Source organism: Mobula birostris, chromosome 4, assembly GCF_030028105.1.
Source record: "Mobula birostris isolate sMobBir1 chromosome 4, sMobBir1.hap1, whole genome shotgun sequence".
NCBI classification, from domain to species: domain Eukaryota; kingdom Metazoa; phylum Chordata; class Chondrichthyes; order Myliobatiformes; family Myliobatidae; genus Mobula; species Mobula birostris.
Genome location: NC_092373.1, coordinates 107,018,619 through 107,038,761, shown reverse-complemented (window position 1 = coordinate 107,038,761; position 20,143 = coordinate 107,018,619). Strand labels below are relative to the sequence as shown.

Sequence of the window (20,143 nt, the reverse complement as noted above, 5' to 3'; positions counted from 1 at the left end):
GTGTTCACTCATCTACTTGCTGAATTCTGCACCCTGGGTGTAACCACTTGCTCAAAAGTCGTAACTATCAATTGCTCTGCCTCCTGGATGATCCTAAGTTTATCTAACTCCAGCTCCAGCTTCTTAATGCAGTCTTTCATGAGCTGGAGTTGGCTGCATTTCCTGCAGGTGCAGTCATCAGGGAGATTATCAGATTCCATGAATTCCCACACCCTACAGGAGAAGTATTACAATGCCTTATCTGCCATCCTGCCTGCACTGTTCAATTGGCAATCAAGACCAAATTCTCTAACCTGTGTCTTTGGCCTCAGCTTCTTCTCATCAAAGCCTCTTGAGTCAGAGCCTAACGCTCCTGCTCTTACTGCTGCCCTACTCCCAATAATGGCCGTCCCACTTGCCCCTTCTGTACTTTTATTTAATTTGCATTGTGCTCTGCTGTTAAACTGTTTGAGGTAACGTTTTTTATTCTTTCTCACTTCTCTTCTAACATTTGTATATTGGTATATGTGTGCACATAATGCTGCTATGACACTTTAATTTCCTTTGGGATCAATAAAGTATCGATCTACTCCAGACGGGACTTAACCAGAGTACTATAAACTTGCAACATAATCTCTTGACTTTTGAACTTAATACCTTAACTAATAAAAACAACCATTTCATAAGCTGCCTTGCTCTTAACAGTGTACTGTCTCCTTGCATTTGCCCTACTGAGGTGCAGCACCTCACATCTGCCATTTCTGTGCCCAGATCTACAACTGATCTGTATCGCACTGTATTCTTGGCCAGTATTCTACACGATCAACAACTCCACCAATCTTAGTATCATCCATCAACTTATTCACCCACCCGTCTACACTTTCATCCAGGTCATTTAAACACATCACAAACAGCAGAGGCTCAAACCTAGATCCCTGCAGGGCACTTCTAATCACAGTCCTTCAGCTCGAATGAGATCCTTTGACCACTACCCTCTGTCTTCTATGCGCAAACCAGTTCTAAATATAGACAGCCAATTTGCCACAGACCCTATGCATCCTTACCTTCTGAATTAGCCTCCCATGAGGGACTTTTTTTCAAACACTTTAATAAAATCCGTGTAGACAACATCCATTGCCCTACCTCCATCAATCTCTCTCGTCACCTTGTCAAAAAACCCATTCAAGTTGGTGAGATGCAACTTGCCCCGCACAAAGCCATGCTGGCTCTATCTAATTAGGCCACGGTCAATCAAAAGAATGTGGCATCGTACAGGTAGAGTGGATGAATTCCTTCATTGATAACAATTAGAAACTAATACTCAGGTTTATCGTGCTGTAGTAGTATTGATGGTATTCTCATCTGTTCTGTATTTCATTTAAATACATAATTTGTTACTCAGTTAAACATTAGTTTGTTTTTTTATATACCTTTAACTATTTTTAACTGTTTTCATGAAACTTCAACTAATTGGGGTAGCCGCTTAATTGGGTCAAAATGAACTGGTCCAGATTGTCCTAGTTAAGCAGATCGACTGTCTTTCATTTATTCTACTCAGTCCTTCTCCATTAGCTCTATTCTACGCAATAGAAGAGGACAAGTGGCTGAGTTATCAGTGGGCGAGCACTTTGGGACCAGTGACATTGGTTTATTAGAATCAGATTGAGATATCACCGGCATATGTCGTGAAATTTGTTAACTTAGCACCAGTACAATGAAGTACATGAAAGTGTTACATTAAGTATGTATATGTCTGTAAAATAGTTAAGTTAAAATAAGTGTAGGTTGACCACTGATTTTCCGGAAACTGATGGTTTGGCACCTCTTTTAATTCAGATGAAATTGCAAGGCTAAGAATTGCTCACTTTTCATTAAACTAGATGAAACGAATGCTGGTAATTCTGTACAAACATTTATTAAAGAATTTAACATGAAGGACGTCCTTTGGTTCATTGCTAGAGGGTGGAAGAAGATAGAATCTTCAACACTAAAGAATGGCTGGTATAAGTTGTGGTCTGCCTTGATTTTGATAATGAGCCTGAAGAAAAGCTTGACAATGATTTTACAGTATTTCATGTACCAAACGAGAAAGTAGTTGTTCATGATTTGCTTGCGTATGCAAAAAGTGTTACAGGACCTACCTGCTTTCAAAGATCTAGCAAGTAGTCTTAATGAAGAAAACCTACATGAGTGGATGATTGTCGATGACAAAACACCTGTTATGCATCACATTATGGACTGAGAAATTATAGACAGTGTTGATAAAAACACTGCCAGTGATGAAGATGAGATGGATGAAACCGAAAGGCTCACTATTGACAAGTTAGTTGAGTGGTTGAGTGATTTAGTCAAAGGGTTAGAGAAATGTACCTTCATTACAGAACAAGAGCTAATGAACTTTTACTTGATGCAAGAAAAATTACACAGGGAGAGATCAAAACACATGAAACAATTTCACCTGGATGAAATGTTTAAAAAGAAAACCGAGAAACAACATTCTTTGTAAGCACAGTAATTAATAGATTTACATTTTAATTCCTGTTATAGTCATAGTCATACTTTATTAATCCCGGGGGAAATTGGTTTTTGTTACAGTTGCTCCATAAATAATAAATAGTTAAATAGTAATATGTAAATTATGCCAGTAAATGATGAAATAAGTCCAGGACCAGCCTATTGGCTCAGGGTGTCTGACCTTCCAAGAGAGGGGTTGTGAAGTTTGATGGCCACAGGCAGGAATGACTTCCTATGACGCTCAGTGCTGCATCTCGGTGGAATGAGTCTCTGGCTGAATGTACCCCTGTGCCCACCCAGTACATTGTGTAGTGGATGGGAGACATTGACCAAGATGGCATGCAACTTAGACAGCATCCTCTTTTCAGACACCACTGTGAGACAGTCCAGTTCCATCCCCACAACATCACTGGCCTTACGAATGAGTTTGTTGATTCTGTTGGTGTCTGCCACCCTCAGCCTGCTGCCCCAGCACACAACAGCAAACATGATAGCACTGGCCACCACATACTTGTAGAACATCCTCAGCATCATCCGGCAGATGTTAAAGGACCTCAGTCTCCTCGGGAAATAGAGACGGCTCTGACCCTTCTTGTAGACAGCCTCAGTGTTCTTTGACCAGTCCAGTTTATTGTCAATTCATACCCCCAGGTATTTGTAATCCTCCACCATGTCCACACTGACCCCCTGGATGGAAACAGGGGTCACCGGTACCTTAGCTCTCCTCAGGTCTACCACCAGCTCCTTAGTCTTTTTCACATTAAGCTGCAGATAATTCTGTTCACACCATGTGACAAAGTTTCCTACCGTAGCCCTATACTCAGCCTCATCTCCCTTGCTGATGCATCCAACTATGGCAGAGTCATCAGAAAACTTCTGAAGATGACAAGACTCTGTGCAGTAGTTGAAGTCCGAGGTGTAAATGGTGAAGAGAAAGGGAGACAAGACAGTCCCCTGTGGAGCCCCAGTGCTGCTGATCACTCTGTCGGACACTTGTTATAATCCTTTTTAAGTTTCTACAGTCCATTTTTGCCATTATTATTGTGTGACCTCTTTTAATCTGGCAAGGCTCAGGAACCAAGGGTGCGTGAAAACTAGTGGTCAACCAGTAGTGTAAAATGACAGAAATAAAAAAAAGTAGTGGAGTAGAGTTTGGGCTTCAATGTCCATTTAGAAATCAGGCGGAAGAGGTTGTTCCAGCAACACTAAGTGTGTGCCTTCAGGTTTCTGTACTCCCTTCCCAACGGTAACAGTATGAAGAGGGTGTGTCCTGGGTGGTGGAGATCCTTAATGATAGGCGACACTTTTCTGAGGCACTGCTCCTTGAAAATGGATACTATGGAGGCTAGTACCCAAGATGGAGCTGACTAATTTTACAGCTTTCTGGAACATATTTCGATCTTGTACAGTAGCCCTTCCCCATAGCAGAAAGTGATGCTATCTGTCATTACCATCTGAGATTCTGCCAACAATGGTTGTACCAGCAGCAAATTTATAGATGCTGTTTGAGCTATACCTAGCTACACAGTCATGGGTGTAGAGAGAGTAGAGCAATAGGCTAAGCACACATCCCTGTAGAGTGCCAATGTTAATTGCCAGCGAGGTGGAGACATTATTTCCAATCCACACAAATTGTGCTGTTTTGGTTAGGAAGTCAAGGATCCAATTGCAGAGGGAGGTACAGAGGCCTTGGCTTTGTAGCTTTTTGATCAGGACTGTGGGGATGATGGTGTTAAATGCTGAACTATAGTCAATAAACAGCATCCTGACCTAGGTATTTGCATTATCCAGGCTTCGTGGAGAGCCATTAAGATTGTGACGATAGGCAAATTACAGTGGGTCCAGGTCTTTCCTCCGATGGGTATTGATTTTAGCCATGAGCAACCTCTCAAAGCAACTCATTACCGTACATGTGACAGCAACTGAATGATATTCATTGAGGCAGCTCTTCTTGGGCACTGGTGTGCCGTTTTGAAGCAGGTGGGAACTCCTGACTGGCAGTGAAAGATTGAAAATGCCTTTGAATACCTCCGCCGGTTCGTTAGCTCAGGTTTTCAGAGCCTTACCAGGTACTGCTTCCTTGCGAGTGGTCACATCAGCCTCCAAGACAGAGATCACAGGGTCACTGGGTGCTGCAGGAACCCGCACAGCTGTGGTTTTATTTTCCCTTTAAAAGCGAGCATAAAAGGTCTTCAGCTCGTTTGGTAGTGGAGCATTGCTGCCATTCATGATGTTGGGTTTCGCTTTGTAGGAAGTAATGTCCTGCAAACCCTGCCAGCATTGTCGGACATCTGATATCACCTCCAGCCTCACTGGGAATTGTTTCTTCGCTCTTGAAATAGCCCTCCGCAAGTCATACCTGGTTTTCTTATACAGATCTGGATTGCCAGACTTAAATGCCACAGATCTAGCCCTCAGCAGACAACAAAGCACCTGGTTCATTCGCGGCTTTTGGTTTGCGAATGTACAGCAAGTTTTTGTAGGCATACACTCATCCACACAGGTTTTATTGAAATTGATGACAGCTGTAGGTACTCATCCAAACTCAAAGATGAATCCCTGAATACAGTCCAGTCCACCGATTCAAAGTAGTCCTGTAAATGCTCCTGTGCCTCCCTTGTCCATACCTTCTTGGTCCTCACTACTGGTGCTGCAGTCTTCGGTCTCTGCCTATACTCAGGGAGTAAAAGTACAGCCAGCTGATCAGACTTTCCAAAGTGAGGAAAGTCACAGTGGTCCAGTGTGGTATTTCCTCTGGTACTACAGGTGATTTGTTGATAATAATTATTTGGTGACTTTATCAAGCTGGCCTGGTTTATCAAGTTGGCTCACAGAATAATGGGGAAGGCACCAGTATGTGCTGTTCCATGCCTGTTGATCATGTCACTCAGATCATCTAGAGCCTGTATTAACCTCAGGTGGAATGTACATCGCTACCAAAAAGATTGCTGAAATCTCAATAGACAATAGGTGCAGGAGTAGGCCATTCAGCCCTTCGAGCCAGCACCGCCATTCACTGTGATCATGGCTGATCATCCACTATCAGTATCCGGTTCCTGCCTTATCCCCAAAACCTTTGATTCTGCTATCTTTAAGAGCTCTATCCATCTCTTTCTTGCTCCACAGCCTTCTGGGGCAGAGCATTCCATATATCCACCACTCTCTGGGTGAAAAAGTTTTTCCTCAACTCCGTTCTAAATGGCCTACCCCTAATTCTTAAACTGTGGTCTCTGGTTCTGGACTCACCCATCAGCGGGAACATGCTTCCTGCCTGCAGCGTGTCCAATCCCTTAATAATCCTATATGTTTCAATAAGATCCCTTCTCAGCCTTCTAAATTCCAGAGTATACAAGCCCAGTCGCTCCAATCTTTCGACATATGACAGTCCCGCCATCCCGGGAATTAACCTTGTGAACCTACGCTGCACTCCCTCAATAGCAAGAATGTCCTTCCTCAAATTTGGAGACCAAAACTGCACACAGTACTCCAGGTGTGGTCTCACCAGGGCCCTGTACAGCCGCAGAAGGACATCTTTGCTCTTATACTCAATTCCCCTTGTTATGAAGGCCAGCATACCATTAGCTTTTTTCACTGCCTGCTGTACTTGCATGCTTGCTTTCAGTGACTGATGCACAAGAGCACCTAGATCTCGTTGTGCTTCCCCGTTTCCCAACTTGACTCCATTTAGATAATAATCTGCCTTCCCGTTCTTACCACCAAAGTGGATAACCTCACATTTATCCACATTAAACTGCATCTGCCATGCATCTGCCCACTCACCCAGCCTGTTCAAGTCACCCTGCATTCTCATAACATCCTCCTCACATTTCACACTGCCTCCCAGCTTTGTGTCATCGGCAAATTTGCTAATGTTACTCTTAATTCCCTCATCTAAATCATTAATATATATTGTAAACAGCTGCGGTCCCAGCACTGAACCCTGTGGTACCCCACTGGTCACCAACTGCCATTCCGAAAGGAACCCGTTAATCGCTACTCTTTGTTTTCTGTCAGCCAGCCAATTTTCAATCCATGTCAGTACTCTGCCCCCAATACCATGTGCCCTAATTTTGCCCACCAATCTCCTATGTGGAACTTTATCAAAGGCTTTCTGAAAATCCACTGGCTCTCCCTTGTCCATTTTCATAGTTAAATCCTCAAAAAATTCCAGAAGATTAGTCAAGCACGATTTCCCCTTCATAAATCCATGCTGACTTGGACCAATCCTGTTACTACTATCCAGATGTGTCATAATTTCATCTTTTATAATTGACTCCAGCATCTTTCCCACCACCGACGTCAGGCTAACCGGTCTATAATTCTCTGTTTTCTCTCTTCCTCCCTTCTTGAAGAGAGGGACAACATTAGCCACCCTCCAATCCACAGGAACTGATCCTGAATCTATAGAGCATTGGAAAATAATTACCAATGCGTCCACGATTTCTAAAGCCACCTCCTTAAGTACCCTGGGATGCAGACCATCAGGTCCCGGAGACTTATCAGCCTTCAGACCCAAAAGTCTATCCAACACCATTTCCTGCCTAATATAAATTTCCTTCAATTCATCCATTACCCTAGGTCTTTTGGCCACTATTACATCTGGGAGATTGTTTGTGTCTTCCCTATTGAAGACAGATCCAAAGTACCTGTTCAACTCGTCTGCCATTTCCTTGGTCCCCATAATAAATTCACCCGCTTCTGTCTCCAAGGGCCCGATTTTGGTCTTAACTATTTTTTTCCTTTTCACATACCTAAAGAAGCTTTTACTATCCTCCTTTATATTCTTGGCTAGTTTACCTTCGTATCTCATTTTTTCTCCGTGTATTGCCTTCTTAGTAGTTAAAAAGGCTGGCACTTAATTGAATTTACTTAAATCTTACATCCATCCCACAACTTAAGGGAGTAAAAATCTTTGCATTATAATTCTATCACAATGTACAAACATAAATTTATAAGTCTAACGACTTGAAGAAAGAAGCTGTCCCGTAGCCTGTTGGTCCTGGCTTTAATGCTGCGGTACTGTTTGCCAGATGGAAGCAGCTGAAACAGTTTATGCTTGGGGTGACTGGTGTCCCCGATGATCTTCCAGGCCTTCTTTATACACCTGCTGCTGTAACTGGCCTCAGTGGAGGGAAGTTCACATCCACAGATGTGGAAGATGCAAATGACGGGGAAGGTATTCCTGGTTTGGTAAGCAATTTTTGGACATCGCCAACATGTTAGTATGCCATTAGCAGTTGAGCATGTGGCACACACCTCCACTTCTGCTTTTGAGGAACTCAATGACCTATATTGACAATGAATCATAAGCCCATCTATTCGAATTGCTGTGTCCGGCATGGAAGTGGTTAACTAAGATTCCTTAAAACAAAGGACGCATTCGCGCCTAATGTCTCTCTGGTACAGCACCCTAGCGGCTTCTAAAAGGAGCAGTGTGCCGGCCACAGTTTGGTCTATTTCTGAAGGTTTTCAGCAGTGATAGATCGTTCAGTCATAGTAAAACTTCATCACTGACTGTACACATCATAGATGCAGTTATGGTTCTCAGCCGCAGTAAGCTAAAATGGAAATATTTGATGGGAATATTTCATTTTTAATAAGAGCTGCCATTAGGGGTTGTCCATGGTGCTGGCACCCCGGAAGTGGAAGGATTAGTTTTAAATTAGCTATGGAAAGGAACAGATCCAGTCCGTAAGTTAGTTTTAAATTGGGACAAGGCAAATTTTGATTAATTATTCAGGAACTTGCAAACGTTGATTGGAATGGGTTGTTGGCAGTCGCCTGGCAAGTGAGAGGTGTTTAAAAGCAAGGTGTCAAAAGTTCAACATCTGTACCTTCCTTCAGAGTGAATAGCAAGACAAGTACGAGTAGGGAACCCTGGATGACAAGGGATATTGAGGCTATTGTCAGGAAAAGGAAGGAAGAATGGGTCAAGGACGGGCAGCTTAGGATCAAGTATATCCCTGGAGAAATTTAAGTATATTCAAGAAGGAAGACATGAGATAGCTTTGGCAGAGAAGATTAAGGAAAATCCAAAGATATTATGTATGATAGGTATATTATAAGGAAAAGTGTAACTAGAGAGAAAATCGTTCCCTCAAAAGACCAAAATGAACATCCTTTAATGGAGCTGTAGGAGATGGGTCAAATGCTTATTGAATATTTCCCCTCTTGTGGAGAAGTACATGGAGTCATAGAGTCATAGAACAGTACAGCACCTAAACAGGCCTTTTGGCCCATCTAGTTCACGTTATTAATCTGCCTAGTCCCATTGACTACACCCAGACTATAGCCCCCCCTATTCATGTACCTAACCAAATTCCTTTTAATTGTTAAAACCAAACTCGCATCCACAACTTCCGCTGGCAGCTGATTCCACATTCTCACGACTCTCTGAGTGAAGAATTCCCCCTCATCTTCCTATTTATTATTATTATTTTTCTCTCTGCTAGATTATGTATTGCATTGAACTGCTGCTGCTAAGTTAAGAAATTTCACATCAAATGCCGGTGATAATAAACCTGATTCTGATTCTGATTTTCAATTCCTGATTTATTATGTAGGCTTAACAACATGAAGACTTCTGAACTTGAGGTGGTTAATGGGGATTTCTTGTAGGTGGGATAGTTCTGTATTTAATATTTCAGTAATATTTGAGTGTTACTGTAAATATATTGTTTCATTCTGCATTCTTTGTTGTTTGCATAGCTCATTACAGGTTATATGTAAAAGTACGTGAATGGCATACATCATTACGCCACCACACAGCTCACTAAAGTAAAACTCAGCTCCTGGTTCCCATGTTTTTTTCCAGTTTCTGGAGTTACAAAATATAACAGGGATGTCTGCTTTAGAGCAAAAGTGTTACTGGATGTCTTTCCTGCTGCTGCCTATAAGGAGTTTGTATGTTTTCCCCATGATCGACTGGGCACTCCAGTTTCCTCCCACTATCCAAAGACGTACCAGTTAGTAGGTTAATTGGTCACTGTAAATTGTCCCATGACCAGGCTAGGTTTAAAAGTGGGGATTGCTGGGCTACGTGGCTCGAAGGGCCAGAAAGGCCTATTCCACACTGTATCACAATAAGTAAATAATATGAAGATAGATAAATCCCCAAGAGCTGATCAGGTATATCCAAGAACACAGTATGAAGCTAGAGAAGAAATTGGGGAAGGCCTGGCTGAGACAATTTATATACATCTTGTTGGCTGCTTGAGTATTAAGGAACCACTTCATTCCTTCTGGTTCACATTATAGGTACACATGATGAGAATATCATTCTCAACTACCTCTGCTTTCAAGATTCCTACCCAAGGAATGTATTTGAATACAGTTTAGAAAATAGAGATACTGTTAAAGTTGTGTGCAAACTTTATGAACTTTAAGTTTGGATTTTAAATTTTTATCCCTTTAAATTTCCACATGGCCAGCATCTCAGTTGCTAGTTTTGTAATATTAACATCTCTGAAAACCAATGTGACTCGTATGCATGCAGCCCAGGAGTGGCTGTCAGGATGCCTTTGTTGACCCAAGTTGCTACTCTTGTTTGTTGCTGTCTGCAGCATTCTGCTATTAGTTTAATGTGTTCTGTTTTGCTTTAGAGCTGCCCATTTGATATTTTCCCTTTCCTACACAAAAAAAACATAATGATATCAGTTATACAATAAAACCAATGCCATTTTATTAAATAATTTGATGTATGCATGACACTCAGATTTGTTTTCCGAATTATTACTATTCGTATACAGCTTGCTCAAAAGTGCATATTCAAATTGAGGGGTAACGTTAGTTGAACTGCTTGTAATTCTCCAAGCTTAGACATAAGTATCCGTACCCAACTGTAGTATTTATTATAGCACAAGAAAATGCTGCTGGAGGGAGTACTTTAGGCAGGTATAAAAACAACATTCTAAAATCAATCTCAGAATCAGATTTAATATCACTGGCATATATTATGAAATTTGATGTTTTAGAGCAGTACATTGCAATAAATGATAAGAACTATAAATTACAATAAGAAGTATATATAAAAAAGAGAAAATGAAATTAAATAGGTAGTCTAAAAAGAGAGGGAAAAAATACTGAGGTAGCGTTCATGGGTTCATTCAGAAATTTGATGACGGAGGGGAAGAGCTGTACCCGAAATGTTGAGTACGAGTCTTCATGCTCCTGTACCACCACCTTGATGGTAGCAATGAGAAGAGAGCATATCTTGGATGATGGGGCACTTGGACAGGTCAACATGGACAAATGGGATGAAATTAGAATGGCATTTTGATCAGCAATGGTGTGTTGACCCAGATTCTGTGGTGTATTATTCTGTCCATAACTGATTGTTAGTGTCATCACCTAAAATGGAATTTGTTTATAAAATCCTTGACATTTTTAAAAATGTGCATGAATTGATCTTTGAGTTTGCATTTCTTGGCACCTTTGAAATCGCATACAAACATTGGGTTGTTAGGTCCACGTCTCAGAGAAGCTAACAATCTAGCAACATATACAGCGACGTTGGTATTATGGGATGGCATGGTAGTGTAGTGGTTAGTGCAATCCTTTACAGCACTGGCTGTAAGATCATTTCCCACCACAGACTGGAGGACTTTGTGCATTCTCCCTTTGACTGTGTGGGTTTCCACCAGGTGCTCCGGTTTCCTCTCACATTCCTTGCTGATAAGTGTTCGGGTTAATGAGTTGTGGGAATGTTGTATTGGTGCTGGGAGCGTGGCAACACTTGTGTCCTTGATGTTTTGATGCAAATGATGCAGTTCACTGTATGTACATATGACAAACAAAGCTAATCCTTTATCTGTTTAGTTAGAGGATGAAAATTATTCTGTGTGTCCTCCCATTTCAAGACAAAGTTATTGAACGTGTATCATCAGTAACTGAAATCGGTGTTCTTGCTTTGTACAGTTCAGTTAAGTATTCTCTCATAAACTAGGTGGCCTATCAAGGGAGCCTTTAAGTCATTTCTATCAATCTTGAGTCTGTAGGAAAGAAAATATGCCCATAACTTATAAACAAAATCTGGTTCACACAAATGCCCTGTGGGGATTTTGGGTGCATGAACACCTTTATACGTACTTTTTTTGTGTGTTGTTTCAGACATTTTCCTCACTGATACAAGTCCTGGAGTAAAACCTGTCAAAACACTGAAAGGAGGAGCTAGCAGTTTTGGGTTTTAAAATGTGGGGAAGAAAATCATCTAGTAAAGGAGTAAAAAAAACAAGCATGAAAAGAATCAGCCTTTATTTCCCTTGTGTGTAATTACCTCAGGAGGCAGCTGCATTATTGGATACATAAATATGTTACCCTATTTTGCAACTTGTTGTGAGCATTGTTTTGTGTACCCAAAACCCTTTGCTTGTCTTCCTGCACCTCTCAAATAACATAAAAAGCAGTGATTCTGATGTATTTAGGTAGTAAAGCAGTGTGAGTTCATGACAGAGCTCATAAGATAATTACCTTAAGAGCAGAACTTGAAGCTGCCTACAATTGAATGGGTGGCTTTTGGGCAAAAATCTCAAGGTATTAGTTATCCTCTGTTGTGTTTTGCCCACTGTAAACAATTTGTAGCATGTGTGAATAGATCAGGTAACAAGGATGGATTTTTAACCAAGCAAATCTGGGAATCCTTAGGTGCAATGTACACACTCAAAACCAGGAAGTGTCTAACTTAGAATCAAAAACCTGCAGTTATCTGAAATAGAAACAAAATATTGTAGACATTCAACAGATCAGAAAACGTCTGTGATGAGAGAAAACTTAACGTTCCCTTCCACCAGAATGGAAGATGCACATAATTTAGTTCATTGTAAAGTCATGTGCATTGTGCAAAACAAGGGAAAAGAAGCTGAGATCAAATGACAAAAAATAGCTTTAAACATCTCCAGCTATTAAAGTCTGGAACAATGAGACTCTTGAATTTTCTGTGTTACAGGATTTTCTTGACAAATTAATATTTATGAAATCAATTGCTTTATTCCTACTTGAAGAATTTGCCCTAACTTTTTTGACATGTTTATTGAGTAACAAGGAATTCCATATAGGGAATTAAGTGAGCCATGTCTCTGTGGAGAAGCAATGCAAACCAAGCAGAAATTTCAGGATTGAACATAAATGCATTGATGTCCAGTTTACCTCTTAACCTCATCATTATTCTAAGCATTAAATGTGATCGTTGCATTTCAATGAAAATCTCCTTTTCTGGAAAGCATACAGAGTTGCTGGTGTAATGTCAAGCAACTTGCTTAGGCAATTGTCATTCGTATTTACTTTTGTGTTACTGAGGGAAATAATTGCAGATTTTTGTGAAAGATTTGTGTTAATAGGTTTGCTTATTCTGAGAAGTCTGAAATGTACTTTTCGTTTTTCTTTTGCAGCTTGTTAAAGATTTACTGAAAGTGCTACCCACAATATTTACTAGCACAAGAGAGACCCATAGTGCACTGGGGCCAGCTCTGCAGGCTGCATTTAAACTTATGTCTCCTACAGGAGGGCGCATATCTGTGTTCCAGACACAGTTACCGTCTGTCGGTGTGGGTCGACTTTTTTCAAGAGAAGATCCTAACCAGCGATCCACCATAAAGGTAATTAAACAAAGAGAAACAAATCTTGTATCAAACATAATGTAAAGGTGATATTTTTAATTTCTGTAGTTTTAGTCACCTGAAGTCAAGAAGTCTGGGCAGCTCTGTGTAATTTCAATATTTTTTGAGATCTTCAGACATCAAAAGTAAACCAAGTTGGAGAACATTTGATAAGTTAAAATGCTACCTTATAAATGGTCCCATGATCATTAAAGTTGATAAGAGTAATGGTGGGAGATTTAGAGCTGATTTGAGGTAGATACTGGTTAAAACCACACTGCTTGACACGGGGAGGTGGAGGATACTCGTAAGAGGTATTTAGATAAGCACCTGAAAACACCACGGCACAGAAAGCTATGGACCAAGTGCTGAAAAGTGGGCCGTATAGATAGGTAGCTGAGGACTGGCATGCACATACTGAGTTTAATTGCTGTATGACTGCTTTCAGAGCATAGAACACGATAGCACAGTAAAGGCTCTTCGTCTCACAATGTTGTGCTGACCTTTTAACTTGCTGTAAAGTTCAAAATTATTTTATTATCAAAGTGCATATATGTCACCGTGTATGACCATAAGACATAGAAGCAGAATCAGGCCATTCAGCCCATCGAGTCTGCTCCACCATTCCATCATGGGTGATCCTGGATCCCAATCAACCCCATACACCTGCCTTCTCACCATGTCCTGACCAATCAGAAAACAATCAACTTTCGCCTTAATATACACACAGACTCGGTTTCTACCACAGTCTGTGGCAAAGCATTCCACTGATTCACTACTCTCTGGCTAAAAAGAATTCCTCCTTACCTCTGTTCTAAAAGGTCCCTCATCAATTGAGGCTGTGCCCTCTAGTTCTGGACACTCCCACCATAGGAAACATCCTCTCCACATTTAGCCTATCTAGTCCTTTCAACATTTGGTAGGTTTTAATGAGATTCCCCCGCCCCCTGCATTCTTCTAAATTCCAGTGAGTACGTACTCAAAGTTGCTAAACGCTTCTCATATGTTAACCCCTTCATTCCCAGAATCATCCTCGTGAACCTCCTCTGGACTATCTCCAATGACAACACATCCTTTCGAGATATGGGGCCCAAGAAGGATATGTTGGCAACATTGCTTTCATATTCTATTGTTGGGACTCCTTAATTTCATTAGGCAGAATTCTCCCAGACTGTTCAAAGGTTCAATTTAATGTCAGAGAAACGTAAACAATATACATCCTGAAATGCTTTTTCTTCGCAAACATCCACGAAAACAGAGAAGTGCCCTAAAGAATGAACAACAGTTAAACATGAGAACCCCAAAGACCCCCCAGCTCCCCCCTCACATGCATAAGTGGCAGCAAGCAGTGATCTCCCCCTCCAGAAAAAAAAGGCGTACCCGCTACCGAGCACAAGCACGAGCTAGGCAATAGCAAAGACACAGACCTTGCAGTTACCCCAAAGCATCTGGCATTCAACAAACCACAGGTTCTCTCTCTCCCTAATAAGGGAGAAGGAGGTGTCCCCCATTTTCACAGAGAGCAGGAGATATAACAAGAACCCACTGGTTTACAAAGTCCGCTTTGTTGCTTTTTACGAGCTCTGTGCCCAAAGATCGCAAAGATCTCTGGTCTTCGGGCCCACAGCGAAAGATTTTCCAGCCTCCCCAACGACACATGAGTCTCCTGCCATGGCACCGACCCTTGATCCGCCCGTCTCCAGAGCCCCGAGACCTCAGGCTTTCAAATACGAATTGGACTCTCAGGCCGAACCTTGGCATGCCGAACAACAACGGCCAGTTCTGAAACCCCAAGAATGGGTCCCATTCCCACAAAGAACCGAAGTCTGCGAGTAACTCCAGGTCAGGGTCTTCAAAAGAACCCTGAAAGGGACAAATAAAGATATTAAAGATGGAAATAGAGCTGTTTCCGAAGATGCAAGCAAAGGAGTCGCCGTTTGGCACCATCTTAACTCCGCCTCCAACGTATGAGTTAAGTTCGCCGTGTATGTTGCATGTTACATTGTACATTATTACGTTTTGGGGAGGCGTTTTTTTTCTGATATATGTGCGATGTCACCATGGTTTGCGGGAAAATAAAGTGTGCGTTAGAAGTAATTACATTCGTGTTGATTTTTGCCAACAGTCCCACACTATTCCTCTTGAAGTAAATGCCAACATTGCATTTGCTGCCTTTACCATAGACTCAAACTGTAAATTAACCTTCTGGGAGTCTTGCACGAGGGCTCCTATGTCCTTCTGCACCTCTGATGTTTGAACTTTCTCCCCACTTAGATAATAGTCCACACTATTGTTCCTTTTACCAAAATGCATTATCATACATTTCCCAACACTGAATTCCATCTGCCTCTCTTTTGCCGATTCTTCCAATTTATCTAAGTCCTGCTGCAATTGCATTGCTTCTTCAGCCCCTCCATACCCCTTCTACATACCTCTCCACCTATCTTCGTATTATCCGCAAACTTTGCCACAATTTCATTATCCAAATCATTGGCAAACACTGTGAAAAGTTACAGTCCCAATACTGACCCCTAAGGAACACCACTAGTCACTAGCAACCAACCAAGAAAGGCCCCTTTTATTCTCACTCACTGCCTCCTACCTGTCAGCCATTCCTTTATTCATGCCAGTATCTTTCATGTATCGCCATAGGATTTTATCTTGTTAAGCAGTTTAGTGTGTGACACCTTGCCAAGCACCTTCTGAAAATCCAAATAAATGACATCCAGTGCCTCTCCTTTGTCCACCCTGCTTGGTACTTCCTCAAAGAACAGATTTGTCAGGCAAGATTTTGTCCTATAGAACCAATGCTGACTTTGACTTGTTTTATCATTAGTCTCCAAATATCCTGAAACCTAATCCTTAATAAAAGACTCCAACACTTTCCTAACCACTGAGATTAGGCTAACTGGCCTATAATTCCCTTTCTTTTGCCTTCCTCTCTTCTTAAAGACTGGACTGACATTTGCAATCTTCCAGTCCTCTGGGACCTTGCCAGAATCAAGTGATTCTTGAAAGATCATGACCAATGCATTCGTTATCTCTTCAGCTATCTCTCTCAGGACTCTGGCATGTAGTCCATCTGGTCCAGGTGACTTATCCACCTTAAGACCTTTCAGTTTGCCTAGCAGTTTTTCCTTTGTATTAGCAAAGGCACTCACTCCTGCTCCCTGACACTCATGGATCTCTGGCACACTGCTAGTGTCTTCCACAGTAAGGCTGATGCAACGTACCCATTACATTTATCTGCTATTTCTTTGTCCCTCATTACTACCTCATCATCATCATGTGCAGTGCCCAGTTTGAGCTTTGACCGCCATGGCCCACACACTCCTGTTTCGGGTCAAGTGGATCAATTCATTGGTACTCATTTCCAGTTCTCTGGCTGCTGTCTCCATCATCATTTGTCTTTGTCTTCCTCTTGCTTTCTTCCCTTCAATCTTTCCCATAATTACCATGCATTCTAATTCCTCTTTCCTAATCACATGTCCAATGAAGTTACGTTGCCTTTTCATATCTCATACATTATTTCTCTTTTTGTGTTTGCTCTGTTCATGACATCCTTGTAGATATTCGTTTCGTCCATGATATTCTTTGCCTCACCAACATCGTTTTCCAGTGGTCCAATATCAACTCTCACCTCCCTTTTACACTTTATATAACTGAAAAACTTTTGGTATCCTGCTTTATATTATTGGCTAGTCTACCCTCATATTTCATCTTTTCCCTTATAGCTTCTTTATTTGTGTTTGGTTGGATTTTTTAAAAAATTCCCAATCATCCAACTTCCCACTCACTTTTGCTACCTTATATGCCCTTTCCTTGGCTTTTATGCAGTCCTTGACTTCCTTTGTCAGCCTTGGTTGCCTACCCCTGCCATTTGAGAACTTCTTCCTCTGTGGGACATATCTATCCTGTGCCTTTCTCCCCAGAAACTTCAGCCACCTCTGCTCTGCCGTCATCCCTGTCAATATCCTCCTCCAATCCACCTGGGCAAGTTCCTCCCTCATAGTCATAGTCATACTATATTGATCCCGGGGGAAATTGGTTTTCGTTACAGTTGCACCATAAATAATTAAATAGTAATAAAACCATAAATAATTAAATAGTAATATGTAAATTATGCCAGGAAATAAGTCCAGGACCAGCCTATTGTCTCAGGGTGTCTGACCCTCCAAGGGAGGAGTTGTAAAGTTTGATGGCCACAGGCAGGAATGACTTCCTATGATGCTCAGTGTTGCATCTCGGTGGAATGTGTCTCTGGCCGAATGTACTCCTGTGCCCACCCAGTACATTATGTAGTGGAGGGGAGACATTGTCCAAGATGGCATGCAACTAGGACAGCATCCTCTTTTCAGGCACCACCGTGAGAGAGTCCAGTTCCATCCCCACAACATCACTGGCCTTACGAATGAGTTTGTTGATTCTGTTGGTGTCTGCTACCCTCAGCCTGCTGCCCCAGCACACAACAGCAAACACGATCGCACTGGCCACCACAGACTCATAGAACATCATCAGCATCGTCAAACAGATGTTAAAGGACCTCAGTCTCTTCAGGAAATAGAGACGGCTCTGACCCTTCTTGTAGACAGCCTCAGTGTTCCTTGACCAGTCCAGTTTATTGTCAGTTCATATCCCCAGGTATTTGTAATCCTCCACCATGTCCACACTGACCCCCTGGATGGAAACAGGGGTCACCGGTGCCTTAGCTCTCCTGAGGTCTACCACCAGCTCCTTAGTCTTTTTCACATTAAGCTGCAGATAATACTGCTCACACCATGTGATAAAGTCTCTGTAATTCCCTTTATTTCATTGCAATACTGATACATGTGACTTGTGCTTTTCCCTCTCAAATTTGCAGTATGAGTTCAAACATATGACCACTGTCTCCTAAGGGTTCCTTTACATTAAGCTCCCTCATAAGATTTGGGTTGTTATACAACCTTTCCCTGAGTAGGCTCAAGCACAAGCTGCTCTGAAAAGCCATCTCATAGGCATTCAACAAATTCCCTCTCTTGCATCTGACACCGACCTGATTTCTCCAATCCCCTTCCCCAATTTCTGAAACCCTCATTCGCTGCTGTCGTTACTGCGTGGTCGGGAATCTTCCCGAGGGAGGGCTTCAAAATCCCTGGCTTTGCCCACTGTTGGCGACCTAGATTGAGGTTGAATCGTTCAGACAGAGATGGCGCTCAGTACTCGGTGTCGGAGAGCTGAATCGGAGGCTCGAATTTTTTGGATGACTCAGAGTCGGACTGTGGTCGGCATGGCAGGGAGAGTTTTTCTTCCTTCTCCCGTCTGCGTGAGATGTGGGACATTTGACAGACTTTGAACTTTTTACTGTGCTCATGGACTTCTTCATCAAGTTATGGTATTGTAGCTATATGTTATAATTATGTAGTTTTGTTAGTTTTTTCAGTCTTGGTCTGTCCTGTGTTAGAACATAGAACATAGAATAATACAGCACAGTACAGGCCCTTCGGCCCACAATGTTGTGCCGACCCTCAAACCCTGCCTCCCATATAAGCCCCCACCTTAAATTCCTCCATATACCTGTCTAGTAGTCTCTTAAACTTCACTAGTGTATCTGCCTCCACCACTGACTCAGGCAGTGCATTCCACGCCCCAACCACTCTCTGAGTAAAAAAACCTTCCTCTAATATCCCCCTTGAACTTCCCACCCCTTACCTTAAAGCCATGTCCTCTTGTACTGAGCAGTGGTGCCCTGGGGAAGAGGCGCTGGCTATCCACTCTATCTATTCCTCTTATTATCTTGTACACCTCTATCATGTCTCCTCTCATCCTCCTTCTCTCCAAAGAGTAAAGCCCTAGCTCCCTTAATCGCTGATCATAATCCATACTGTCTAAACCAGGCAGCATCCTGGTAAATGTCCTCTGTACCCTTTCCAATGCTTCCACATCCTTCCTATAGTGAGCGACCAGAACTGGACACAGTACTCCAAGTGTGGCCTAACCAGAGTTTTATAGAGCTGCATCATTACCTCACAACTCTTAAACTCTATCCCTCCACTTATGAAAGCTAACACCCCATAAGCTTTCTTAACTACCCTATCCACCTGTGAGGCAACTTTCAGGGATCTGTGGACATGTACTCCCAGATCCCTCTGCTCCTCCACGCTGCCAAGTATCCTGCCATTTACTTTGTACTCTGCCTTGGAGTTTGTCCTTCCAAAGTGTACCACCTCACACTTCTCCGGGTTGAACTCCATCTGCCACTTCTCAGCCCACTTCTGCACCCTATCAGTGTCTCTCTGCAAACTTTGACAATCCTCTATACTATCTGCAACACTACCAACCTTTGTGTCATCTGCAAACTTGCCAACCCACCCTTCTACCCCCACATCCAGGTTGTTAATAAAAATCACGAAAAGTAGAGGTCCCAGAACTGATCCTTGTGGGACACCACTAGTCACAACCCTCCAATCTGAATGTACTCCCTCCACCACCACCCTCTGCCTTCTGCAGGCAAGCCAATTCTGAATCGACCTGGCCAAACTTCCCTGGATCCCATGCCTCCTGACTTTCTGAATAAGCCTATCGTGTGGAACCTTGTCAAATGCCTTACTAAAATCCATGTAGATTACACCCACTGCACTACCCTCATCTATATGCCTGGTCAACTCCTCAAAGAACTCTATCAGGCTTGTTAGACATGATCTGCCCTTCACAAAACCATGCTGACTGTCCCTGATCAGACCATTATTCTCTAAATGCCCATAGATCCTATCTTGAAGAATCTTTTCCAACAGCTTTCCCACCTCAGACGTAAGGCTCACTGGTCTATAATTACCCGGACTAACCCTACTACCTTTTTTGAACAAGGGGACAACATTCGCCTCCCTCCAATCCTCCGCTACCATTCCCGTGGACAACGAGGACATAAAGATCCTAGCCAGAGGCTCAGCAATCTCTTCCCTCGCCTTGTGGAGCAGCCTGGGGAATATTCCGTCAGGCCCCGGGGACTTACCCGTCCTAATGTATTTTAACAACTCCAACACCTCCTCTTCCTTAATATCAACATGCTCCAGAACATCAAC

At 42.3% G+C, this 20,143-nt stretch overlaps 1 protein-coding gene across 10 annotated transcripts in view; it reads left to right on the top strand.

Moving 5' to 3' along the window:
• The window catches only part of LOC140196528 (protein transport protein Sec24B-like), a 231,583-nt gene that overhangs the window by 121,229 nt on the left and 90,211 nt on the right, over window positions 1-20,143 (top strand). For all 10 annotated transcript variants that reach the window (XM_072255876.1, XM_072255877.1, XM_072255884.1 and 7 more), the window contains one exon: window positions 12,879-13,085. In XM_072255876.1, the coding sequence (XP_072111977.1) occupies window positions 12,879-13,085 (207 nt within the window). The remainder of the gene's footprint in view (window positions 1-12,878; window positions 13,086-20,143) is intronic.